The sequence below is a fragment of the Oryctolagus cuniculus genome (genome assembly GCF_964237555.1).
Source record: "Oryctolagus cuniculus chromosome 16 unlocalized genomic scaffold, mOryCun1.1 SUPER_16_unloc_1, whole genome shotgun sequence".
Taxonomy (NCBI): Eukaryota; Metazoa; Chordata; class Mammalia; order Lagomorpha; family Leporidae; genus Oryctolagus; species Oryctolagus cuniculus.
The window spans coordinates 5,415,416-5,442,591 of record NW_027208201.1 but is presented as its reverse complement, the minus strand read 5'-3'; the positions used below and the strand labels follow the sequence as shown (position 1 = coordinate 5,442,591).

General features: G+C 41.1%; 2 protein-coding genes and 1 pseudogene across 3 annotated transcripts in view; 2 read left to right on the top strand and 1 right to left on the bottom strand.

Annotated features, from left to right (window-relative positions):
- LOC127482632 (vomeronasal type-2 receptor 116-like) overlaps positions 1-27,176 on the top strand; it is a 97,922-nt gene that overhangs the window by 7,986 nt on the left and 62,760 nt on the right. The window contains exon 2 of one of the 2 annotated variants that reach the window (XR_011385734.1): positions 13,828-14,009. The exons of the other annotated variant lie outside the window; for it this stretch is intronic. The gene's annotated coding sequence lies outside the window, so the exon portion shown is untranslated. The remainder of the gene's footprint in view (positions 1-13,827; positions 14,010-27,176) is intronic. 2 annotated transcript variants of the gene reach the window in all.
- The window catches only part of LOC138843168 (vomeronasal type-2 receptor 116-like), a 34,799-nt gene that overhangs the window by 6,366 nt on the left and 1,257 nt on the right, over positions 1-27,176 (top strand). Inside the window, exon 2 of the mRNA XM_070067576.1 lies at positions 25,144-26,201. Within this exon, the coding sequence (XP_069923677.1) occupies positions 25,144-26,201 (1,058 nt within the window). The remainder of the gene's footprint in view (positions 1-25,143; positions 26,202-27,176) is intronic.
- On the bottom strand, positions 11,394-11,519 carry LOC127489158 (U2 spliceosomal RNA; annotated as a pseudogene).

The following is a 27,176-nucleotide window of genomic DNA, read 5'->3' as shown; positions in this document are numbered from 1 at the left end:
TTCCTGATGTGTTGTTGCACTCTATTGCCCTGAATTTTATTGAGGATTTTTGTGTCTATGTTCATCAGGGATATTGGTCTATAATTTTCCTTCAGTGCTGCGTCTTTCTCTGGGTTAGGGATTAAGGTGATGCTGCCTTCATAGAAAGAATTTGGGAGGACTCCCGCTTTTTTGATTGTTCTCAATAGTTTGAGAAGAAATGGGATTAGTTCTTCTTTACATGTCTGGTAGAATTCAGCAGTGAATCCATCTGGTCCTGGGCTTTTCTTTGTAGGGAGGGCCTTTATTACTGTTTCAATTTCTGTCTCAGTTATGGGTCTATTTAGGTTTTCTATGTCTTCATGGTTCAGTTTTGGTAGATTGCATGTGTCCAGGAATCTATCCATTTCTGATAGGTTTTCCTGTTTGCTGGCATACAAGTCCTTGTAGTAATTTCTGATGATTCGTTTTATTTCTGTGGTGTCTGTTGTTACGTTTCCTTTTTCATCTGTGATTTTATTGATTTGGGTCTTTTCTTTTTTTAGTTAGTTGGGCCAATGGGGTGTCAATTTTGTTTATTTTTTCAAAAAACCAGCTTCTCGCTTGGTTGATTTTTTGTAGTTTTTTTTTTTTTTTTGATTCAATCCTGTTAATTTCTTCTCTGGTTTTAATTATTTCTCTTCTCCTACTAGATTTGGGTTTGGTTTGCTGCAGTTTTTCTAGGTCCTTGAGATGCGCTGAAAACTCATTTATTTGGTACCTTTCCAATTTCTTGATATAGGCACCTATTGCTATAAATTTGCCTCTCAATACTGCTTTTGCTGTATCCCATAAGTTTTGATATGTTGTGTTGTTATCTTCATTTACTTCCAGAAAGTTTTTGATTTCTCTTTTGATTTCTTGAATGACCCAGTGTTCATTCAGGAGCATGTTGTTCAGTCTCCATGTGTTTTCATACTTTCTAGGGTTTCCTGAACTGCTAATTTCCAGCTTTATTCCGCTGTGGTCTGAGAAGCTGCATGGTATGATTCTAATTCTTTTAAATTTGCTGAGACTTGCTTTATGACCTAGTATGTGATCAATCCTAGAGAAGGTTCCATGCACTGCTGAGAAGAATGTGAAGTCTGTAGATGTAGGATTGAAAGTTCTGTCAATATCTGTTAGATCCATTTGGGCTACAGTGTCAATTAAATCTGCTGTTTCCTTGTTGATCTTCTGTCTTATGATCTGTCTATTTCTGAAAGTGGAGTATTGAAGTCCCCCAGTACTATTGTATTGGAATCTAAATCTTCCTTTAAGTCCCTTAACATATCTTTTAAAAAGACCGGTGCCCTGTAATTAGGTGCATATACATTTGTAATAGTTCCATCTTCCTGTTGAATTGAACCCTTAATCATTATATAGTGTCCCTCTTTGTCTCTCTTAACAGTTTTTGTATTAAAGTTTATTTTGTCTGATATTAATATGGCTACACCTGCTTTTTTTTGGTTTCTGTTGGCGTGGAATATCTTTTTCCAACCTTTCACTTTCAGTCTGCATGCCTCTTTGTTAGAGAGATGTGTTTCTTGTAGGCAACAAATAGTTCGGTTTTTTCCATAAGCCAATCAGCATCGGTGTCTTTTAACTGAAGAGTTAAGTCCATGAAAGTTTAATGTGACTATTGATACGTAGTGACTTTGCCCTGCCATTTTCCCGTAGATATTTTCTAGTATATGCTTTGAGCTTCCCATGCTCTTTTACTGGTAGGTGTTCTTCCTTTACCTTCTTTCATATTCATAGCCGTGTTTCTGTGTTTCTGAGTGTAGCACATCTTTAAGTATCTTTTGCAGGGCCAGACGAGTGGCCAAAAAGTCTTTCAATTTCTGTTTGCTATGAAAGGTCTTTATTTCATCTTCATTCACAAATGAGAGCTTGGCAGGATATAATATTCTGGGCTGGCAATTTTTCTCTCTTAGCACCTGTGCTATGTCTCGCCATTCCCTCCTAGCCTGTAGTGTTTCTGATGAGAAGTCTGCTGTGAGCCTAATTGGAGATCCTCTGAGAGTAATCTGATGTTTCTCTCTTACACATTTTAGGATCTCCCCGCTGGTGTCTGTGTGACATGCACTCCCCTTCCTGCACTGGCGCGCAGACCCTGTGGTTCCCGTGGCTCCCACGGCTCGGCTTCCCCGCGGTGGGCGACCTTCTTCTCCCAGTAGGTCCTCCGATTCACAGCTACTCGATCCAGAAGAGTTTCCTCTGCAATATTTTCGTGGTTCTTTTTCTGAGGCTACCGTAACTCCCCTTTTATTAAACTAAATTTTCCCAGACTATCGGTGGTCACCCACACTATTCCACCATCTTCTATCTCCAATCAATTTCCATGTTTATTACAATAATAGTTGACATACTATTTTTGAGTTGGTAGCCTCAATATTAGAAAAATAAGTATATTGCCAAAAAAGGCTTTGGAAGATAAGATTATAGAATATTTATGAAGTTCTTTGTTCAAATTAATGAAGAAATGATGACAGTTGTTTAAAGAATACGCCCTCCAGGAGGAGCTAAGATGACGGAATAGGGAGGGAGCTTACTGAATCCGGGAGAAGACAGATTAATAAAAGTGAAGGTAGTGGCCAGCGTTGTGGCTTACTAGGCTAATCTTCCACCTGCGGTGCCAGCACCCCAGGTTCTAGTCCCAGTTGGGCTTCCAGATTCTGTCCCGGTTTCTCCTCTTCCAGTCCAGTTCTCTGCTGTGGCCCAGGAAGGCAGTGGAGCATGGCCCAAGTGCATGGGCCCTGCACCTGCATGGGAGACTAGGAAGCACCTGGCTCCTGGCTTCAGACTGGCACAGCACGCAGGCCATAGTGGCCATTTTGGGGGTGAACCAAGAGAAGGAAGAACTTTCTCTCTGTCTCTCTCTTTAACTCTGCCTGTCACAAAAAAAATGAAGATAGTGTAGTCTCAGGGAAGAATTAGGAAAAAATGGCAGAAGACACTCCTCTGTAATTAGAGGGACTTGGTGGACCTATGTGGAAGGCACAGGTACCTGCACAGGTATCTGCCATGGGAGCCTAATCCATTCACATCAAGGTAGCATGTGCCAATGCCATCTTACTTGTTAAAATGATCTGTTTAAGTTCATGATTGATCAAAAAGATAGGATTAAGTGTCAAAGGGATTACAAAAATATGAGCAGTGTCTGAAGATAATAACTGATAGAAGTTAAAAGGAGAGAAAGATCCTACATAGGAAGCAGGATACACATTAGACTAATAGAATGGAAAATGCCCTAAACAGCACTCTTGCCTCAGAATCAGCCCTTATGGCACTGGATCTGGCTAAAAAGCCTAGGAGAGTTTCTCAGGCATGGAAAGTCAAGACACTGTGGCAAAAAATGACCTAAATGAAAGATCTCTGGGAGTGAGATCCCAGCAGGAAGAATGGGCCATCAAAGAAGGAGGTACCTTTCTCTGAAGGGAGGAGAGAACTTCCACTTTGAATATGGCCTTGTCTAAACAAGATCAGGGTTGGTGATCCCTTAATAATTATTGAGTGTCTATCTTTGTCTCTTTAACAGTTTTGCTTAAAGTCTATTTTGTCTGATATTAAGATGGCTACACCAGCCCTTTTTTGGTTTCTGTTGGCATGGAATATCTTTTTCCAACCTTTCACTTTCAGTCTGCGTGCACCTTTGTTGGAAAGATGTGTTTTTTGTCAGCAGCAAATAGATGGGTTTTGTATTTTAATTCATTCTGCCATTTTGTGTCTTTTAATTGGAGAGCTGAGGCCATTTACATTCAATGTGACTATTGATAAGTAGTGACTTTGCTCTGCCATTTTCCCAAAGATATTTCGAAAATATGCTTTGAACTTCCTGTGATCTTTTACTGAGAGATTTTCTTCCTTTTCCTTCTTTCGTATTGATGATAATGTTTTTTGTTTTTCTGTGTGTAACACATCTTGAAGCATCTTTTTCAGGGCTGGATGGGTGTTTACAATTTCTTTTTTTTTTCTTTTTTTAAAACTTTTATTTAATGAATATAAATTTCCAAAGTACAACTTATGGATTACAATGGCTTTTCCCCCATAACGTCCCTGCAACCTGCAACCCTCCCCTTCCCCACTCCCTCTCCCCTTCCATTCACATCAAGATTCCTTTTCGATTCTCTTTATATACAAAAGATCAGTTTAGCATATATTAAGTAAATATTTCAACAGTTTGCTCCCACACAGAAACATAAAGTGAAAAATACTGTTTGAGTACTAGTTATAGCATTAAATCTCAATGTACAGCACACTAAGGACAGAGCTCCTACATGAGGAGTAAGTGCACAGTGACTCCTGTTGTTGACTTCACAAATTGACACTCTTGTTTCTGGCATCAGTAATCATCCTAGGCTCTTGTCATGAGCTGCCAAGGCTATGGAAGCCCCCTGAGTTCACCGACTCTGATCATATTTAGACAAGGCCATGATCAAAGTGAAACTTCTCTCCTCCCTTCAGAGAAAGGTACCTCCTTCTTTAATGACCCATTCTTTCCACTGGGATCTCACTCGCGGAGATCTTTCATTTAGGTGTTTTTTCCAGGGATTCCAATTCAATCCCATCAAGGTGGCATGTACCAATGCCATCTCACTAGTCCCAGTGATCAATTTCTGTTCACAATTGATCATAATGATAGGACTAAGAGCCAAAAGGATCACATAAACAAGACTAGTGTCTGCAAATACTAGCTGATAGAATAAAAAGGGAGAGAACAATCCAACATGGGAAGTGAGATACACAGCAGGCGCATAAAATGGCAGATGTCCTAAACAGCACTCTGGCCTCAGAATCAGCCCTTAAGGCATGCGGATCAGGCTGAAAAGCCCATGAGTGTATTTCAGGCATGGAAAGCCAAGACACTCTGGGTGTTGACAATTTCTTTCAATTTCTATTTGCTATGAAACATCTTCTTTTCCCACAGGCCAAGTTAGACAGTGAAAGAGAGAGACAGAGAAGAGAGAAAGGTCTTCGTTTTTCGTTTGTTCACCCCCCAAATGGCTGCTATGGCTGGTGTGCTGCAGCCCACACACTGTGCTGATCTGAAGTCAGGAGCCAGGTTCGTTCTCCTGGTCTCCCATGTGGGTGCAGGGCCCAAGCACCTGGGCTACCCTCCACTGCTTTCCCGGGCTACAGCAGAGAGCTGGAATAGAAGAAGAGCAGCCAGGACAGAATCCAGTGCCCCAACCGGGACTAGAACCCTGGGTGCTGGTGCCAGACGTAGAGGTTTAGCCAAGAGAGCTGCAGCACCGTCCACTCTGAAAGGTCTTTATTTCACCTTCATTCACAGATTTTTTTTCTCTCTCTTTGGACTTGGGTACATATTTCCATTCACACCTTGCCTGCAGGGTTTCTGATGAGAAATCTGCTGTGAGTCTAATTGGAGGCTCTCTAAGAGTAATCTAGCGTTTCTCTCTTGCAAATTTTAGAATCTTTTCTTTATGTTTCACTGCGGTGAGATTGATTACAGTGTGTCGTGGTGAGGATCTTTTCTGGTCATATATATTGGGAGTTCTGTGGTCTTCCTCTTCTTGGATGTCTCTTTCTCCAAACCTGGGAAGTTTTCTGCTAGTGCATCACTAAAAATGCCTTCTAATCCTTTCTCTCTCTCCATGTCTTCAGGAACTCCTAGAACCCAAATGTTGTTTTTTTTTTTAATGGTATCCTATAGATTCTCAACAATATTTTTTAGATTTCAAATTTCCTCTTCTTTTCTTTGGTTTGACTGTATACTTTCCTGTGCTCTGTCTTCTAAGTCCACTATTCTCTTTTCTGCCTCATTGATTATGTTTCTAAGGCTCTCCAATATGTTTTTTATTTGTTCTATTGAATTCTTCATTTCATTTTATTTCTCTTCAATATCTGAATTTCATGTTGCACTGAATTCCTGATTTTATTTTGATTCCTCCTTAAGATTTCATTTTCATTCTTTCATGTCCTGTTTATTTCAGTAGTTTGTGTGTTTGCTTTTTGTTACTTCTAAGTATTCTTATCATCAGTTTTTTGAGTTCCGTTTCTTGCATTTCTTCTATCTCACCATCTTTCATAATCTTGTATTAAAGTGTCATGTTCTTTTGGGAGCATCATGTTGTCTTCCTTATTCTTGTTTCTTGCATTGTTGAATTTATTGTTTGGCATTTGTGGAGATACTTGGTTCACTCCCCAGATGGCCGCAATGGCAGAAGGTGTGCTAATCTGAAGCAAAGAACCTAGAGCTTTTTCCACATCTTCCATGCAGGTACAGGGGTGCAAGTGCTTGGGCCATCTTGTATTGCTTTCCCATGCCATAGCAGAGAGCTGGATCAGAAGTGGAGCAGCTGGGACTTGAACTGGTGCCCATATGGGATGCTGGCACTGCAGGTAGCAGCTGTACCTGATACATCACTCTTCCAGCCCTTAAAGAGGCCTTCTAGTCCTTTCTTTTCATGACTTCAAGAACTCCTAGAGCCTGCATGTTGTGTTGCTTGATAGTATCCTGTAGATTCCCAACAATGTTTTTTAGTTTTCTAATTTCCTCTTCTTGTTTTTCTTGTTCGACTGTATAATTTCCTGCTATTTTTCTTTTGTGTCAAATATTCTTTCTTCTGCTTCACCAATTGTGTTAAGGCTTTCTATTGCATTTTTTTGTTTTGTAAATTCTTCATTTCCGAGATTTCATTTTGCTTTCTCTTAAGATCTCAATTTTGTGGGAGAAATTTTCTCTCATGTCATGTACAGTTTTCACTAGTTTGTACATTTTTTTCAGATTACTTTTAAGTAATCCTATGATACATTTTTTGAATTTTATTTCTGGCATTTTTTCAAACTCATCATCTTCACAATCTAGTATTGAAGTGTTGTATTCTTTTGGGGTGTCATGTTGTGTTCCTTATTCTTGTTTCTTGATACATTTGTTATTTGGGATTTGTGGAGATACTAGTTGGTTTCTTTTTTGTTTTGTTTTGTTTTTTTTTTTTCCACTACAGCAGCTTTTATGTTTGGACTATGTCTTTTGCATGAATGGAATGTCTGCTTGCAGCAAATACCTAGAGGTATGATTTGGCTGTGGCCAAGGAGCTCTGTTCAGTGCTCTAGGTTGAAGGGAGTTTTAAGGTGACACCTAGGTTGGCATGGTAAAACTTTGTTATCAGAGGGGAGGTATGTTCTGTGCTGTTGGCATAGATTCAGCTCCCTTAATCTCCTCAAAGGAGACCAGTGCTAGCCCCAGTGTGTATAATATTTGTATCACTTCCACAAGGGCCACACAAAGGATCTGTGCAGTCCTCAGTGTAAGCAGATTTCCCAGCAATGTCCCTCACCAGGGAACCAGGGAGCCCTGAGTGTGTGGATCCTCTCACAGTGACTGCCAAAAATCGCAGTCACACCCTGAGCCTTCCCACATGGCCTCAGTGTTTTCTCAGTTCTGGCTCACAAGCCTCCCACAGTCTCAAGCACCCAGGTGCCTGTCAGTCCTCCCTGCCAGACTCAGGCGTCTCCACTCAGCTGGTTTCTGGGTATGGACATGGGCTGGTGCAGATGTTATGTATGTCCAAAATTGCACCCACTCTCTATTGGCTTCTTACAGGACACTCTTGCAGAGTGATCTGAGAGAAAAACATGCCCCTTCCTCCTTTGTTTCTCCTCTAGTTAGGCAGGTACACTATCTGCCACAGAGCTGCAATCAGGATTCCCTCCAGGATTTTCCTGCAGCTTTATCACCAGTGGCTTGGGCTACTGCAGTCTGGTCTCATCTCTCTATACAAAGCTGGTATGGAGGCTCTTGGCTGCTGGAGTCCTTTTTTGTGTGCATCCACACCCTCCATGTAGGTCTGCTGTGTCTGTCTAATTTGTGTGGCGTTTTCTCTGTTTTCTAACTCTTCCCTGTGACTGTACTCTCTCCACTTTTTAAAAACTATCTTCTCATAGATTAGAGCAGCAAGCTTCCTCCCTAGTCTGTCATCTTAACCATTTTAAACTGAAGTCAGTTGTATTTAAGTATACTCACATTCATATTTTACATCCATAGTGTAAATAGCATGTTCAAAAATTATGCTATCATCTTCTCTATGTAGATGCAAAACTAGAAGGTACTATCAGTGAAATTTGCATACATTAGTCTTGGAAATGATTTGTAGGATAAGCGTGAAAAGCCATAACAAGAGTAAGACAAAAAACAAAGAAGATTCCTTCTATCTAAAAATTTTCAAAAGAACAGACAATACAGTGAAGAAGCAACCAATAGAAAGCTTTTGCATGGGAAAGGAAATGATCAATAGAGTTAAGAGACATCCAACAGAATGTGAAAAATTATTTGCAAGCCACCTATGTGACAAAGGATTAATAGCCCAAATATACCAGCAACTTAAAAATTCAACAAGAACAAAACCCATCCAGTTGGGAAGGGTTCTAAGGACCTCAATAGACAGTTCTCAAAAAAAGAAATACAAATGGCCAAAAAAAAATATGAGAAAATGCTCAACCTCAGTAGCCATCGGAAAATGCAAGTCAAAACCATAATGAGATATGACCTCACCCCTGTCAGAATGGCTAAATTCCAAAACAGAGAGTTACAGATGCTAGAGAGGATATGGACAAAAGGGACACTTATATAGTGATTAGGGGGATGTAAATTAGTTCAACCAATGTGGGAAACAGTGTGAAAATTTCTTACAAAGCTAGAAATAGACTTGGCATATGATCCAGCAATTCCACTACTGGGAATATACCCAAATGACTTGAACACTGTGCATCAAAGAGATACCTACATCACCACATTCATAGCAGCACTGTTCACAGTAGAAAAAAGTGAAATCAACCAAGGTGTTGGTCATCAGATGAATGGATAAAGAAAATATACATTTGTATATTTTATATACATCTTATATACATATGCATTTGTATATTTTGTATATTTGTACATTTTGTACAACAAGGAATGAAATTCTATCATATGCAGCAAAATGCACACAACTGGAGTACATCATGTTGAGTGAACTAAGCCGGACCAAGAAAGACAAATACCATATGTTCTCTTTTATGTGGGAGCTAAAATTAAAAAAAAAGAAAAAAAGTAAGAAATGTCTGTGTGTATCATTATTGCTGCATCTATATATATATATATATGTATATATATATATATATATATGTAAAATTTTGTTTTATACCTGGGTGAAACCAATGGTTAAAAATGTGATACTACTCAGTCTGGAGATTCCTCAGAAACCTGAAGATAACCCTACCGTTCGACCCAGCCATCCCACTCCTTGGAATTTATCCAAAGGAATTTAAATTGGCAAACAAAAAAGCAGTCTGCAGCCTAATGTTTATTGCAGTTCAATTCACAATAGCTAAGACCTGGAACCGACCTAAATGCCCATCAACGATAGACTGGATAAAGAAATTATGGGATATGTACTCTTTAGAATACTATACCGCAGTAAGAAACAATGAAATCCAGTCATTTGCAACAAAATGGAGGAATCCGGAACACACCATGCTGAGTGAAATAAGCCAGTCCCAAAGGGACAAATACCATATGTTCTCCGTCATCGGTGACAACTGACTGAACACCTAAAAGGAAACCTCCTGAAGTGAAATGGACTCTATGGGAAACGGTGACTTGATCAGCATAGCCCTGACTGTTAATGAACAATTTAATACATTATCCCTCTTAGTAGCTTTTTTTGTCTGTTCTACTTAATATGACTGGATTAATTCTGTAATTAATACACAGTTATTCTTAAGTGTTAAAAATTAACTGAAATGTGATCCCTGTTAAACATAAGAGTGGGAATAAGAGAGGGAAGAGATGTATAATTTGGGACATGCTCAAGCTGACTTGCCCAAAATGGTAGAGTTAGAAACATACCAGGGGATTCCAATTCAATCCCATCAAGGTGGCATGCCATCTCACTAGTCCAAGTGATCAATTTCAGTTCACAATTGATCATAATGAAAGGACTAAGAGTCAAAGGGAGCACATAAACAAGTCTAGTACCTGCTAACACTAACCGGTAGAATAAATAAAGGGGAGAGTGATCCAACATGGGAAGTGAGATACTCAGCAGACTCATAGAATGGCAGATGTCCTAAATAGCACTCTGGCCTCAGAATCAGCCCTAAAGGCATTCGGATCTGGCTGAAAAGCCCATGAGAGTATTTCAGGCATGGAAAGCAAGACACTCTGGCAAAAGATCTCTGCGAGTGAGATCCCAGTGGAAAGAACAGGTCTTCAAAGAAGGAGGTACCTTTCTCTGAAGGGAGGATAGAACCTCCACTTTGACTATGACCTTGTCTAAACAAGATAAGAATCGGAGACCTCAGAGGGCTTCCATAGCCTTGGAAACTCATGACCGGAGCATAGGGAGACTACTGATGCCATAGACAGTAGTGTCAATTGGTAAAGTCAACAACAGGAGTCACTGTGCACTTACTCCTCATGTAGGATCTCTGTCCTTAATGTGCTGTGTATTGAGATTTAATGCTATAACGAGTACTCAAACAATATATTTCACTTTGTGTTTCTATGGGGGTGCAAACTGTTGAAATCTTTACTTAATGCATACTAAACTGATCCTCTGTAAAAAAAAAAAAATTATCAACTCCCAACTTGACTCTCACTGGGATTAAACATGACAATAGGTCTGATCTGATTTCATCATCATTTAAAAAAAATCATCTATTATTTTTCACTTTATGTTTCTGTGTGGGAGCAAACTGTTGAAACCTTTACTTAATGTATACTAAGCTGATCTTCTGTATATTAAGATAATCGAAAATGAATCTTGATGTGAATGGAAGGGGAGAGGGAGTGGGGAAGGGGAGGGTAGTGAGTGGGAGGGACGGTATGTAGGGGAAGCCATTGTAATCCATAAATCGTACTTTGGAAATTTATATTCATTAAATAAAAGTTAAAAAAAAGAAAAAGATAGAGTGAGAGAGAAAGAGACAGAGATGGGGGGTGGGGGGAGAGAGAGAGAGAGAGAGAATCTTCCATCGGCAGATTCACTCCTCAAATGGCTGCAACAACTGGGGCTGGGTCAGGCCGAAGCCAGGATCTGGGAACTCCATCCAGGTCTTCACCATGAATGGCAGCAGCCCTAGCCCTTGGGCCATCTTCTGCTGCTTTTTCAAACACATTCGCGGGGAGCTGGATAGGAAGTGGAGCTGCCAGGATTTGAACTGGCATTCATATGGGATGCTAGTGTTGCAGTTGGTGAGTTAATCTGCTGTGCCACAATGCAAGCCCCCTCTCTTGACTTTTGATAAAATAAACTACCTTACTGGAAAAAAAAATGTGATACTACTATAGTTTTAATGATCTGTGATTACTTAAAATTTTACTGTATGTTGGAGAAATGGTCATTTTCCCATTCAATAACTGTTTATGGCCATTGTCTATTCCCACTAAACCAGGGTCTTTATTATTTATTAAACTTCTTATTTTGCAAAGTAATAAGCTTTTTAACTGTAGTGTAAATTTAAACTGATAAGAACAGATACTACACTTGATCTTAGCCAAAAGGCTGAGAAGTGATGTGTAATATAAATTTAAAATATGTTATCTGAAAAACTAAAAACAAGCAAAAGAGAAGGAAAGAAGGTAGGAGGGAGGGTGAAGAGAGGGTTAAAAAGTAGAGTCCGTGGCCAGCACTGTGGCATAGAGGGTAAAGCCACCACCTGGCATGCTGGCATCCCTTGTGGGTGCTGACTCAAGTCTTGGCTTCTTCACTTCCAATCTGGCTCTCTGCTATGGCCTGGGAAATCAGTAGAAGATGGTCAAAATCCTTGGCCTGCTGTATGTGCATGGGAGACTTGGAAGAAGCTCCTGGCTGTTGGCTGTGCATTGGTGCAGCTCTGGCCATTGTGGCCTTCTGGGGACTGAACCAGCAGATGGAAGGCCTCTCTCTGCCTCTGCTTCTCTGTAACTCTGCCTTTCAAATAAATAAATCTTAAAAGGAAAAAAAATAAATGGTACTCCAAAACTCAATAGCAAGGAAGCAAGTAAATGAACTAAAAGTTTGTGAAGACTTGAATAGATATTTCTCAATACAAGACCTATAAATGATCAATAGGTATGTGGATAAATGCTCTTCACCACTAATCATCAGAGAGATGCAAACTAAAGCTATAAAGAGGTTTCACCTCAAACCTGTTAGAAGGGATATTATAAAAAACACAAAAGCATGGCTGGCATTGTAGCACAGCAGTTAAACTACTGCCTTTGATGCCAGCATTTCATATAGGCATCAGTTTCAGACATGGCTGCTCCACTTTTAATCCAACTCCCTGCTAATGACCTGAGAAAGCAGCAGATGTTCCAAGTGCTTGGGCCCCTGCCACCTACATTGGAGATCAGACTGGAAGAAGTTCCTGGCTTCTGGCTTTGGATTGATTCAGCCCTAGCTATTGTGGTCATCATATGGAATTATACTGTGGCCAGTGTATGGAAGATCTCTCTCTCTCTTTCTCTCTCTCCGACTCCCTCTCTGTAACCCTGCCTTTCATATAAATAAAATAAATATTTGAAAAATGCAGAAGAAATAATTGTTAACAAGGATGAGGAGAAAAGGGAATGCTTTCAAATTGCAGGTAGGAAGGTAATCTAGTGTCAATGTAATGAAAATTGTATGATTAAAAATTAAATATAGAACCTTCATACTATCCAGCAGTTCCAACTAAAGGATGTGAAATTTGTATGTGAAAGGGACATTTGCATTCCCATTTTCAGTGTGTACAGATATCAAATCATTCTCTTGTAGACACACATCTACATAATTTAAAGTAATGAATTTCAAAATGAAAATACACGTTAGGCATTCTATTGTTTTCTCTGAAAACTGGGAGAAAATAGATATGACCACAGGAATTAAGTGGCTGAGAACTAACGTGGTTCCTTTCAGTTGTCACATTGAAACCACTGATGCTGAGAGCTTGGTGGTTCAAGCTTCTCAATGGGGAGAGCATCAGGCTTAAGGGTGGGGAGCTCAGCTGTGTGGAGGGGTAGGTGTGGGGGATGAACTTCCACCTCTCTCTGGAATGTGGATTATTCACATATTAATCAGGAAGCCCGTTTTTTTTTGGCAGCAGGATATTATGGCCCTGGGAGTGACATCAGACACGGTAATGATGAGGATTCCTGTGGTGCATGAAAGGTCATTGTGACTGATGTCAACCCTTCATCTTTTGTCAACAGTATCATGTGGGAAGATGCAGCTGGGTGTTTTTGTCATTCCAACACCAACTTTTTCTAACCCTGCCAAATCTATGAAAGCTGTCTATTCACACAACTCTTGGCCACTGTGCACACTGTTTAACAGGGATGCCGTTCCAGGATGCAATGATTGCCAAAGCCTTGTTGGACTATGATGCAACCCTAGAGGCAAGGGAGGTAGACAAATGCAAAACATGTTTTTCAAAAGGGTTTTCCCCCATAATGGAGGGCAACAGGTGCAGTGCCTCAGGCAGGTGGATCCCCTGAGTTTCTGGATGAGACAAATGGGAAGCATTGAAAATACAGGGAACCCAGAGCAGCTCTGATCACAGGACACTCACAGCCAGGTCTCAGCACTGTGACTTGCTTTGAACTCTGCATTCTGCTTCTAGCTGTGCTCTGGTCTAGCTCACCAGACTGGCACACAGGTTCCTACAGGCAGAGGACACTTGTCAATACCTGGAGTCAGCTGTGCTCTACACGGAGCTCCACTGTCACTGCTGATTGATGAGCCCTCAGACCTGATCAAGCCCTGTGTCTCCTCCTCTCAGCTGAGACTCAGGGCTCTCACTATAGTTTGGGGAGACAGTGACATGTCATTGCCTCTGATTTTTCTCTACCTACTCCTGCAGGCTTTATCTAATTCACAGGTCAAGAATGATGAGAACTGCCTTGATTACCTGAAGCCAAGTGTCTTCAGAGATGGAGACCTAGTGCTGGGAGTGTTTTTTCCCCTGTACTACATGGAACCAGAAAGAGAGATGATCCAATTATCCTTTTTACTCAAGCCTGAGTATAAAGTGGTGGCATCTTGGTAAGTTCAAGGTGTGTGTATCTGTGCTTTTAAAGTTTTATTTAAGGTAGACTTAGTCATGCATTTCATATATGCAGAATCAGGAATAGTAATCCTTCCCTCCCCCCTGTGCTCTCACTCTTCTTCCTCTTCCCTTTCCCATTCCTACTACTAATTCTACAAACCTATTTTCAATTTTCTTTATACTCATAAGATTAATCCTACAGTACGTAAAGAATTCAACAAATAATATGAGGGGAAAAACCCACTGTTCCTCAACAGTAATCCAAGGGCTGTAAATAATCATTGAATCTCAAAATGTCATTTTCACTCCTATCCATTATATGTTAGATATTCTATATCTGTTAAGCGTTGTTATGCCTGCATTTGAGTACATGCTCATGTCTGTATGTGTTCAGTATCTCTTGAGGCTTCTGACAATTCTGCACAGAATGGCAGAAACACAGTTCCATGAAAGCTAAGGTCCTCTCCTTTCTTTCACGTTTCACTACCTTTCAATTCCATTTGCTTTCTGACTCCTTCAGATACATAGGCAAGGCATTAAGATTTTTGTGCCTATTCCATTGGCCAGCTATCTATGATTAAGCCCTGGGGTTCTTGGAGTCAGATGGTTAGGAGCTCAAGTCCTCTGTTGCTAGCACCTTTGGAGGGAGCACACTGGAGTTCTAAGACCATGTCCTGAGGTCAATGTCGGGAGGGCCTCCGTCTAGGTAGCCACTGATGACAAGGGTGATACTCATTTTGTCTGTGACTTGAAGCCATGAGGCAGACCCTGTGCCCTCACAGATTAATAATTAAATCCTACTACACTAGAGGCATTTGGACCCTCATCCTGAAAATCAGAAGCAAGGGAAATAATCTTCCATATGTGTTTAATGGCTTCTTCTTGGAATCTGACATTTTCTTCTCCAGGAACAATGCAGAAACAGCATGCATTCTGAGCTTTGCATCAGTGGTGTGTCTTTCTGTTAATGGAACACTGTGTTTGTGCCTAAGGAGGGGCTTAGTAGAAGGCCTGTGTCCGCACACTTTGCTGGTGCCAACAGTGGAGTTGGCCTCTCAGTCGACCCTGAGATCCACATGCTTATGTGTTAGGAGAGAGTTTTGCAGTGTGCGGTTTGTTTAAATGATGTGAGTCTGTCCTTGTCAGTTCTTTCTGGTGTGTAACACTTGTTACCTCTGCAGGTTGTGCTGTGCTGGTGAGAAAGTGGGGGTGCTGATCTTTGGGTCAGAATCACACCTTGTATTTTCTCCTAACAGTACCATTACATTCTTATTCTTTTTCAGTGTTTCTCTTTGAGTTTCCTTACCTCTTTGTATTTTCTTCATTGCTAGTCCCAAAGTGAAATGGCACTTGTGTTGGAAAACGTTTCATGCTTGTGGATTCTCTGCTTAGGTGGCAGCTGATTTCTGTTTACATTCTGCCAGTGGTGGGGCTCTGTGTAGGGAAAGTGAGGACCTGCCTTGTTCATGAGTCCCAGAGGAGAGTTCTGTTTATGTCACAAGTTTAGAGGCCAAACTCTGCACTCTGCCTTATGTCCTCCAGCCCAAAACATGTCTGGCCACCCTCCCTGTGTGCTGAAGAGTGCCAACCATCATGTGCTTGTTGTGTCCTAGAATGTTCTAGGCCTCAACCAAGGTAAGCCCTGTTACAGGCAGACTCAGTTTCTCCTCTATTATGATTGCAAACCAGCAATATATCATGAATGTATTTCCCTATAACTGATGGATATTGTTACTGTTTCCATGCCAACCATACCTGTTTACTCAATGTTGTATATTTAGGAAATCACTAATTGTGTGTGATTATGAGTAATATATAATGATCATTTTTAGTTAATAAAGCTTGCATTTTTTTCTTACTGAGATAATTAGGCTAATTAATAGGTCATGAGGTATGCCGTTTCATAAAACTTTCAGTGCTTATTGCCAAATGCTTGCTGATCAACTGGGAGACTTTCAAATTCTCCATACCTATTTTCAGTGCACCCCCATCCCTCTGACCTTCCCTCCTTCACTGGATAACTCTAATCCATCCTTGGTCTCTGTGGAGCTGCCTATTATGGACATTCTCTGTAAACTGATTCATGTGTTTGTGATCTTTTTGACTGAGCTTTTTGGGTGCACATTATTTTCACACTTCATCCATGGCAGAGCTTATAACAATGCCTAGTATACAGTTATCCTAATATCTTAATAACTTAATAACTTCATAATCTTAATAACTTAATAACTTTTGGCAGTAAGATCTTTCTGGTTGTTCATAGCAGGCAAGGAATATTATTTGTTCCTCAATGTTCTGGGTATTAGTTGTACCATTGGCATTATCTATAATTTAAACAATCAGAAAAAAGTCCTGAGTTTGAGCCATCATATTCTTTTGCCTTTAGAAATTGGATTCTAGATTCAATCTTACTTTATCATTGGTTCCTAAAAGCTGTCCTTTGTTTCTAAAATGTTTGATAGACATGCACTGTTATTCACTTTAGTTGTACCAAATAAATATCTAAAACATGTATATAGCATAATCTGACACTATAATATATTGCATTCACTAATGTATTCTGTGAAATGATTGCATCAAGATTTGTAAGTGGAATCAGAAGAAAATAATTCCTTTAAGAATAGTAATGCCTTTTCCTCTTTCCTCTTCCACTCTTTATTCAGTTGCTAGAATTTTATGGGGATTGCAATGAATCTGTAGATAGCATTTTTTTTTTTGACATGCAGAGTGGTCAGTGAGAGAGAGAGACAGAGAGAAAGGTCTTCCATTGCCATGGGTTCACCCTCCAATGGCCGCCACAATCGGTGCACTGTGGCTGGTGCACCACGCTGATCTGAAGGCAGGAGCCAGGTGCTTCTCCTGGTCTCCCATGGGTTGCAGGGCCCAAGCACTTGGGACATCCTCTACTGCACTCCCGGGCCATAGCAGAGAGCTGGCCTGGAAGAGGGGCAACCGGGACAGAATCCGTCACCCCGACTGGGACTAGAACCCGGTGTGCCGGTGCCACAAGGTGGAGGATTAGCCTGTTGAGCCACAGCACTGGCAATGTAGATAGCATTTTAACACTATCATTTATTCCAATCCATGAACAAGGGATATCCTTCCATTTTTTGCGTCCTTCATGATGCCTCTCATAAGTGTTTAATAAATTTCACTATTAGTTTCATTCTAGATAAATTTACCTTTTTGGTTTCATTTATTCCTAAATATTCAATTTTTTGAAGGTAATGTGAATGAGATTTCTTTTTACAAAATTATTATATATTTTTTATTTATTTTCATTTTCTTTGAAAGGCAGAGAAACAGAGACAGGAGAGAAGTGATATCTTCCATTTTCTGGTTTACTTCTCAAATGCCAGCAACAGCCAGGGCTGGGCCAGGCCATAGAAGCAGCTCAGAATTCAATCCAGGATGGCAGAGACCCAAGTACTTGAGCTATCACTGCTGCATCCTAGCGTGTACATTAGCAGGGAGCTGGAATCAGAAGGAGAACCATGGCTCAAACATTGGTTCTCTAAAGTGGGTTGTAGGAATCCCAAGCAGTGTCTTTTTTTCCTAAGTGAGAACCATTATTTTATTTTAACTTCATGTATTTCAAAAGTACATCTTTAGGAATACAGTGATTCTGCCCACCATTGATCATTTTTTCTTTCTATTTGTATCTAATATCTTTTTCAACCCTTTACTCTCAGTGAATGTGTATCTTTACCTGTGAAGTGAGTTTCTTATAGATAATGTAGGGTTGGTTATAGTTTCTTTTTTTTAAAGATTTTATTTGCTTATTTGAGAGGTAGAGTTACAACAGTGAGAGGAGGAGACAGAAAGAAAGATCTTCCTTCCTTTGGTTCACTCCTCAAATGGCTGCAATGGCTGGAGCTGTGCTGATCTGAAGCCAGTAGCCAGGAGCTTCTTCCAGGTCTCCCTCATGGGTGCAGGGGCCCAAGAACTTGGGCCATCTTCTATTGCTTTCCCAGGGCAAAGCAGGGAGCTATGTTGTATATGTAAATTCTGAGAACTGATTGTCACCTAATGTATGGTTTATCCTGGACAGTGTTTGATGTTCTAATGAGGAGAATGTATATTCTTGTGGTATTTAATTAAAATGTTCTATCAATGCCTGAGTTATTCATTTGCTCCATGGTTTGGCTCTCTTATATACCTTTGTGGAGTTTCTGGCTAGATGATGTGCCTATTGATGACAGTGAGATATTGAAGTGTATCACTGTTATTGTATTGCAATCTATCTCATTTACTTATAATAATATTTGCCTTATATATTTGTTTTTTATTATATATGCCTATATGTTGTTATTTCTTCTTGCTCCATGAATCCTCTTATTTATATATAATCATCTTTGTCTCTTTTTTTAATTTCTGGATTGAAATCTGTTTTTACTTGATATGAGTACATCTACTCTTGATCATTTTTTCTTTCTATTTGTATCTAATATCTTTTTCAACTTTTTATTCTCCCTCATGGGTGCAGGGGCTCAAGCACTTGGGCCATCTTCTACTGCTTTCCCAGGTCATAGCAGGGAGCTTGATCAGAAAAGGACCAGCCGGGACTAGAACTGGCGCCCGTATGGGATGCCAGTGCTGCAGTGGTGGATTAACTTACTGCACCACAGCACCGGCCCTGAGTATGTTTTCTCTCTTCTCTTCTCTTCTCTTCTCTTCTCTTCTCTTCTCTTCTCTTCTCTTCTCTTCTCTTCTCTTCTCTTCTCCTCTCCTCTCCTCTCCTCTCCTCTCCTCTCCTCTCCTCTCCCCTTCCCTCCCTTCCCTTCCCTTCCCTTCCCTTCCCTTCCCTTCCCTTCTCTTCTCTTCTCTTCTTGAAAATTTTTTATTTATTTATTTGAGAGGTAGAGTTACAGACAGTGAGAGGAAGAGATAGAGAAAGGTCTTCCATCTATTGGCCCACTCCCTAGATGGCCGCAATGGCCAGAGCTGAGGCCATCTGAAGCCAGGAGCCAGGAGCTTCTTCTGGGTCAACCACATGGATGCAGGGGCCCAACAACTTGGGCCATCTTCTACTGCTATCCCAGGCCATAGAAGAGAGCTATATCAGAAGAGGAGCAGCTGGGACTAGAACCAGTGCCCATATGAGATCCCAGTGCTTCAGGACAGGTATTTAACCCACTGCAACATAGTGTTGGCCCCCTATTATTAACTTTTGACAAGTTGATTGCAACATTCCTTGTGGAATGTCTTTATAGTTTGAGTCTGTTCAGGGTTAAACGTCCTTTATCTGGATGTTCATATCTCTTTCAAGACCTAGGAGGCTGGCCGGCGCCATGGCTCAATAGGCTAATCCTCTGCCTTGTGGTGTCAGCACACTGGGTTCTAGTCCTGGTCAGAGCACTGGATTCTGTCCCAGTTGCCCCTCTTCCAGGCCAGCTCTCTGCTGTGGCCCGGGAGTGCAGTGGAGGATGTCCCAAGTGCTTGGGCCCTGCAACCCATGGGAGACCAGGATAAGCACTTGGCTCCTGTCTTCGGATCAGCGCAGTGCGCTGGCTGCAGCATGCCAGCCATGGCGCCCATTGGAGGGTGAACCAATGGCAAAAGGAAGACCTTTCTCTCTGTCTCTCTCACTGTCCACTCTGCCTGTCCCCCCAAAAAAAGACCTAGGAGGCTTCCAATTATTATTGCATTCAGGAAGTTCTCCATGGCTTTTTCCTTTAATTATTCCTGTAACAACAAATGTTTGTTACTTATTGATATCCTACATATCACACTGGCCTTTTTATGGTTTTTATGATTGTATTGTTTCAAAAACCTACTCTCATGATCAGCAGTTTGTTTAGATGGGATGTGGAATGTCAGCTGTGTGGTTGTTACTCTGGCTTTGGTTCTTGGTGAGCCCAGGATTGTAATCTCTAAGTGATCTCTTCAGCTATGACCAATGTCAGCAGTGTCTACAAATCCTACAGTTATCCAGTCTGCAGCAGTTCATGGAGGTAGTGGTAAGATTTTGTAGTGGGTTTGAGCTTCCAAATGTGTCTGTCTTCAGGCCCCAGAGTAAGCTGTGAATTGTAGTAGAGTTTGTGATGTCAGTCCTACCTTTTTAGATTGGGAGGGACACATATGTCTTTCCCTTGTCCCAGACTTGCTGGAACTTGGCACCAGTAGCTTTGTCCCTGTAACTGGGTGATGTGAGTAGACCTTTCCCATGTTTCCTGGCATTGTGTGGGTAATAGTGGGGCTTATAGCACCAAAAGCTCCACTTCTAGCACTGGGAAATTTGAAAGGGACCATGCAGTTAAATGCAGGCAGGATTTCACATGGTCCTGCAGGCTGTTTACAGGTGATCTAAGAACTATAGTACTAACAATCTCAGTACTGGAGTTGCTGAGCAGGAAGGATATCTTTCATAGGTCCCAGAGTAAAAGTGTAGGTTGTGGTGAGGCTTACACATTGTCAGCCAAGGACTTTCATCAGTGCAATGGAAATAGAGCATTTCCCAGGTCCCACAGGAAAAGCAAGGTACTCCCAGGACTTAGCAATAGTTGCAGTTCTGGTGCTACTGGGTGCAGCTGAGACCTAGAACCTGGGGAACAAAGCACCAAGTGGTAAGAGATGCAGAAGGGGAATTTATAAGTTCTGGTTTTCTGGGATTGTGTATTGGCTACTGCCAGTTGGCTCCAACACAGAAAAGCTTAAGAGAATTTCCTGAGATTGTGTTGAGGGAGCATAGCTCCAGGCCTGGTGCCCTGGAAATGTGGTCCTTCCTTTGTTCTGGTTTTTTTATTTTCTGTCATGGAGCAAATGTTGGCCCTCTCTAGCCATCTTGAATATTATTTCTTATATTCTGAATCTCTGCAAGTTTATGGCATGGTCATTGATTAGAGAATTATTCACTTTATTATCTGGTACTGGAAAGATTAGCCCTGGTAAAACAACCTTGTTATGGGCTTTGGTGCCATGTGGGGAATAAGGCTGCATATGTCACTTTTTTAAAAAAAAAGACTTATTCATTTACTTGAAAGTCAGAGTTACACAGAGAGAGGAGAGGCAGAGAGAAAGAAAGAGAGAAAGAGAGAAAGAGAGAAAGAGAGAGAGAGAGAGGTCTTCCATCCGATGTTTCACTCCCCAATTGGCTGCAATGGCTGGAGCTGCAGTGATCCAAAGCCAGGAGCCAGGAGCTTCCTCCAGGTCTCCCACATGGGGCCGGGGCCCCAAGGACCTGGGCCATCCTCAACTGCTTTCCCAGGCCATATCAGAGAGCGGAATTGGAAGTGGAGCAACCGGATCTCAGCATAGGGGATGCCAGTGCTTCAGGTCAGGGTGTTAATCCCCTGTGCCACAGTACCAGCCCTGCCACATTTTTTTAAAGAGGACTTTTTTCTTTGAAGACTTATTTATTTATTTGAAAGGCAGAGTTATAGAGAGGCAGAGGCAGAGGCAGAGAAATAGAGAGCAAACAAGCGAATGAGAGAGGTCTTCCATCTGATGGTTCACTTCCCAGATGACTGCAATGGCCAGAGCTGCACCGATCCAAAGCCAGGAGCCAGGAGCTTCTTCTGGGTCTCCTACATAGGTGCAGGGCCCCAAGACCCTGGGCCATCTTCTACTGCTTTCCCAAGCCATAGCAGAGAGCTGTATCGGAAGTGGAGCAGCTGGGACTCGAACTGGAACTCATATGGGATGCTGGCATTGTAGGTAGTGGCTTTACTTGCTATGTCACAGTGCCAGCCCCAACACATGTCACTTTGATGCTTATGATCTCTGAAGGTTTTCTACCAGCTTATAGCAGTGTTTACAAGTTTACATTAGGAAACAAAGAATTCAGCTGGTCATATTTCACTTGATAGCAGGTACTACAAATAGCTCTAGAGTGACTATAACTTCACTTCAAAAAGGAAAATCATAGCAATAAGGTAAAATTGTGAAAAGTAAAAAAAAAATCATTAACGCTCTTAATTTATCATTTAAAATAATGTAAGCATTGGACAGATCTTCAAAGCCTAATTTTTGTGTTGGATCTACTTTAGGTATAACAAATAATCCTGTATATGAGCTCAAATGTTTCTGATTAAATGTTTCCATAAAGGGAACATTTATTTAGGCAATAGAAGAAAAGTTCCAGTTTCATATGTAAGAATAATGCACACAATACTGTGTGACACACATGTAAACTCATTTTTCCTAAATGGAAAACTATGCCTTTTGGGAACTGTATAAAATGCTTTATAAATATTTAAAATAAAGTGAAATTATATATTAGTATTAATCCCAACATTGAAATGTAAGAATAAATACAAACCTCTAGTCTCATATACCCTATGAAGAAGTGATATTTTTCATAAGATTCAAATTATGGATGAAATGTAGAAATTAGAAAAAAGTTCAGAGCAATTTGCAGGAAGTTATTTTTTTTTTGGCAAAAAATGCATAGAATGTTCAATGTGAAATGTTAAGGAAGTTCAATGAAGAGGAAAAAGGACAACAAAATGATATAATTTGGGTTTATGTCACTTAGAAGTCCTAAATCTATTATTTTTACTTGTTGAACTGTAGCTATAAATAATCACTATGTTCAGTGATTATAATTGAAAGTATGTTATTAAAAAATTAAAAGTAAAAAAAGAAAGGAATAAAGGAAGAGGAAGGAGGGAAGTGCCATGTTCTTAGAATTGTGTCTTTGAAATGCACAATATCAGTCCTCTTTATATTAATAATAAAACAGGAAAAAAACCCCTAATCAAATGCTTATTTTCAAAGGAAATATAATTTTTTAAAGATTTATTTATCTATTTGAAAACCAGAGTTACACAGAGAGAAAAGGAGAGGCAGAGAGACAGAGAGGGAGAGGCAGAGATAGAGAGAGAGAGAGAGAGAGATAGAGAGGGAGAGATCTTCCATCCGGTGGTTCACTCCTCAGCTGGTCGCAACAGCTGGAGCTGTGCTGATTTGAACTCAGGAGCCAGGAGATTCCTCTGAGTCTCCCACGCAGGTGCTGGGGCCCAAAGACTTGGGCTATCCTCCACGACCTTCCCAAACCATAGCAGAGAGCTGAACTGGAAGAGGAGCTGCTGGGACTCAAAATGGACCCATATGAGATGCGGGCACTGTAGGCAGTGGCACCACCCAGTACACCACAGTGCTGGCCCCCAAAGTAAATATAATTTAACAAAGCTTCTTTCACAGGAACTGATACATCAGAGTAGAAAATTGCAGAAATGGCACATGCAAAATGAATTCAGGTGAATGTGGTTAGAGAGGATAATATTTAAACAACTGGCAAATCAGTTGTCATTTAAACTCTTTCAGAACTAACAGAAAAGAAAAAGTGCATCTTGATTTCTGTCTCTGAGTAAAACTCAGATTCCATATTGGGGTACATCCAGGCTTGTCTGAAAAGCTCACGCAGATGAGTGTGTGCATAGGCAGTTTGCTTCTTTCCCACATCTGCACTGAAGAACTCACTCCTTTCCCTAAATATGACCTCTTCATAGGTGGTTATGGAAGAACTACCAACATGTCCTGGCTTTTCACTTTGCCATCCAGGAGATCAATAAGAATCCCCACTTACTCCCCAACATGTCCTTGGGTTACCAATTCTACAATGGTTTTCCCAGTGATCAGTTCACTTTGTGGAGCACTCTGCACTGGCTCTCAGGACAGGGTATATTTGTCCCTAACTACAACTGCAAAAAACAAGACAAATCAGTCGCCATCATTGCAGGAACCACAGCAACATTTTCTGCTGAAATTGGAACCCTTTTGGAGCTCTACAAAATCCCACAGGTATGTGTGTTCTGAATTTCAGAGAAGAATGCTTGAATGTCCCCTAACTCCATTCTCACCTGTGTCTAAAATGCAATGTGGAAGCCAAGAATACATATCCCACCGTGATTTAAAGCAGGAAAACTCTGGGTCGTGAAATTATTAACAGAGGGAGGGAGAAGGAAGAAAGCGAAGGAGCAGTGAATGCTTAGAGTCTCCACTCAGATTCCTACCTAGGGCCAATATATCCATCCCCTACTACTGGGCTTATTGACTTCATTGTACTCACAGCTCAGTGCCTCCAAGGAAATATCCACAGCACCAAGCAGTGTCCTGTCCTGGGTGGCATCCACAGGTGAAAGATACAGATGTGGAGATTTAAAGACCTGGACATTTACTTTTTCTTTGAGACATCACAGAGGGTCATGCCTTCCCTAAGACTGCTGAGTGTTGGAGGCTCAGTTCCAGGGAGATAGGTGTTCCCAGACTCCCTCTTCCAAACCTCTCTCACTCACCTGCACCCAATGATTTCTTCATAGGAATCCCAGTGAGTGTTCAACTATTTACAATTCCTGAAAACACAGATTGTTTTTCATAACTGTTGATTCAAGAGGCAGAAAGAATGATAGCAGAGGTCTTCCTTTCATTGCTTACTCACTGATGTGCTGGGCGTCTGGCCATTGCAGGCCCTGGTTCTATAAATTCTGTTCAGGTCTCTCATGAGGGTTAACTATTTCAATTAATCAGAACATCACAGCTGCCTCCCAGGGACTGTATTAGTTTCTCAGAGACTTTTGTGAGATACAGTACACACCATCACCAATATGGGCACATTGCCGCCAGACACATACTAGGATTCTAAGCTTGAAAAATTATTTCACGAAAAATCAGAGTGGGTAATTGTGATTCTCATAACAAGATTTGTGGTGTTGTGAAAAGAAATGAACTTGTATATCCTAAAAGCCATACAAATTTTGTCATAGTTTACATGCCACCTTGGTTCTGTCCCACACTGGGTGAGGATGAGGGCAAGGATACTATCAGGGCCGGTGCTGTGGCTCACTTGATTAATCCTCTGCCTGCAGTCATGGCATCCCATCTGGGTGCCGGTTCTAGTTCCGGCTGCTCCTCTTCCAGCCCAGCTTTCTTCTGTGGCTCAGGAAGGCAGTGGACAATGGCCCAAGTGTTTGGGCCCCGTACCTGCATGTGAGACCAGGAGGAAGCACCTGGTTCCTGGCTATGTATTGGCATAGCTCTGGCTGTAGCAGCCGTTTGGGGAGTGAACCAATGGAAGGAAGACCTTTCTGTTTCTCTCTCTCACTGTCTAACTCCTCTGTCAAATAAATGAAAAAATAAAAAAAGGTTACTATCTTGGTGATATTGCATTCAAAATTCATGCCTTCCCAGTTTGCACTGCAGAATGTGAAGAGCTCACAGGGATATTACACATTTTCATGCTATCATATCAGCTTTCTTCCAAAGGCAAAGGGCATAAGAAGCATGGTGTTCTCTGGGTGCAGAATAACAGAGTTCAGCTATCTCTAGAGCAATTTTTCTTTTTACCCAGTAACATTCTCCTCAAAGGGCTTCCTTGGAGAGAATATCTCAGCCTTACCCCAACAAAGATAATTCACAGTCATGACTACTTTGGCTTTCAGATCACCTATGGCCCTTTTGATCCTCTGCTAAGTGATAAAGACCGGTTTCCCTCACTCTATCAGATGGCCACCAGTGACAGCTCTGTGGTCCATGGAATGATCTCCTTGTTGCTGCATTTTGGCTGGACTTGGGTGGCGCTCTTTGTATCTGATGATATGAAAGGAGAGCAGTTCCTTCGGTACTTCGAGACAGAGATGGTAAAGAAAGGCCTCTGTGTGGCCTTCACACAAAAGCTCCCTGCCACCAAGAGACTGTATGCCTCCACTGATATCACTTTCATGACTGGGATCAGCCTTTCTTCTGCAAATGTGCACATACTCTATGGTGAAGTAAGGAGCCTCATCAATGTGGACTTTGCAGGAGAATACTTTTTAACCGTGGGCAAGGTGTGGATCATGGTAGCAAAGTGGAACATCGTTGTGCATGAGACATACCGTGCACTGCACTCTTTCCATGGAGGCTTCTCATTTTCACCACGCAAGGGGGAAATCCCAGGCCTCAAACATTTTCTCAAGACAGTGGACCCTTCCCACTACCCAGAAGACTTTTACTTCACTAAACTATGGTTCCACATTTTCACCTGCCTACCTTCTGGGTCGCTATGTGGAGAAATAGGAGACTGCCCACCAAACACTTCCTTAGAGTTTTCCCCAGGAGACATTGACATAATGACCATATCTGACTCTAGCTATTTCATCTACAATGCTGTGTATGCAGTGGCCCACACCCTCCATAAGATGTTTCTAGAGAAAATGGAAATGGGATCTCTAGGAGATGCAGCTCAACCTAAGCTTCTTCCCTGGCAGGTAAACCCCCTCCAGAGCAGGGTGGGCATGGAGCCACTAATGGCATTTACACATTTTTTTACAGAAGTAGAACTCCATGGTTTTTGTCATATACTTCCAAATAAAATGTAGAAAGTTAATGAGTCCCTCAACTAATAGAGTGAGGAGAAACCCATATGGTATCTATTCTAAACATTATTGAGGTATAAAATTTTATGTATATAGAATTGAACATATATCACACATATGTTTGTCTTAAGTTGGGTCCTCAGGGACCTCCAGACATCTTTAGTTTTAGAAAAGTGTATATCTTTAACATAAACTAGGCTTATATGTCAAATTTTTGAAACATTAAAAAATAATCTTACTGTTAAGTTTACTTTGTTGAACCCTAGAAAGAGCTCAGGTAAGAACACAACTTGTTACCATCAAAAAATCATCCTTCAGCACCACCATCCATGACAGACCCATGTGGAAGTACAAAGCTTAACTTCCATAAAGCCCCAAGTAAACCACCATCCTGGTCAATGACACATCAGAGTTCATACCTAAGTCACCTAATATAATTTACTGATTATATTACATCAGTTCTCATCCTTGTAATCAGGCAATGGTAGAATGGTTCTCTTCACTTGAACCCATGAGATGATGATGACTCAAACCCTGCAAGTCTCTCTGAAGAAGAATTCCTGAGGATAGGGAGCCTGGGAATTGACTTCTTTTTGCACATGCACTGCTACAGCATCTCTGACTGAATTCCATTTCTGGGATTTCTTCAATCTCATTATCTTCACAATCTAGTATTTACGTGTTGTGTTCTTTTGGGGGTGTCATGTTGTCTTCCTTATTCTCTATCTTGAATTTGTTCATATGTTTTTTGGCATTTGTGGAGATAATTGTTCATTTCTTTTTTTTTTTCACTGTGGTGTCTTTCATCTTTGGACTATGTGTGTATTAGTGGAGTGTCTGCTTTCAGGGGCTACCTAGAGCTATGAA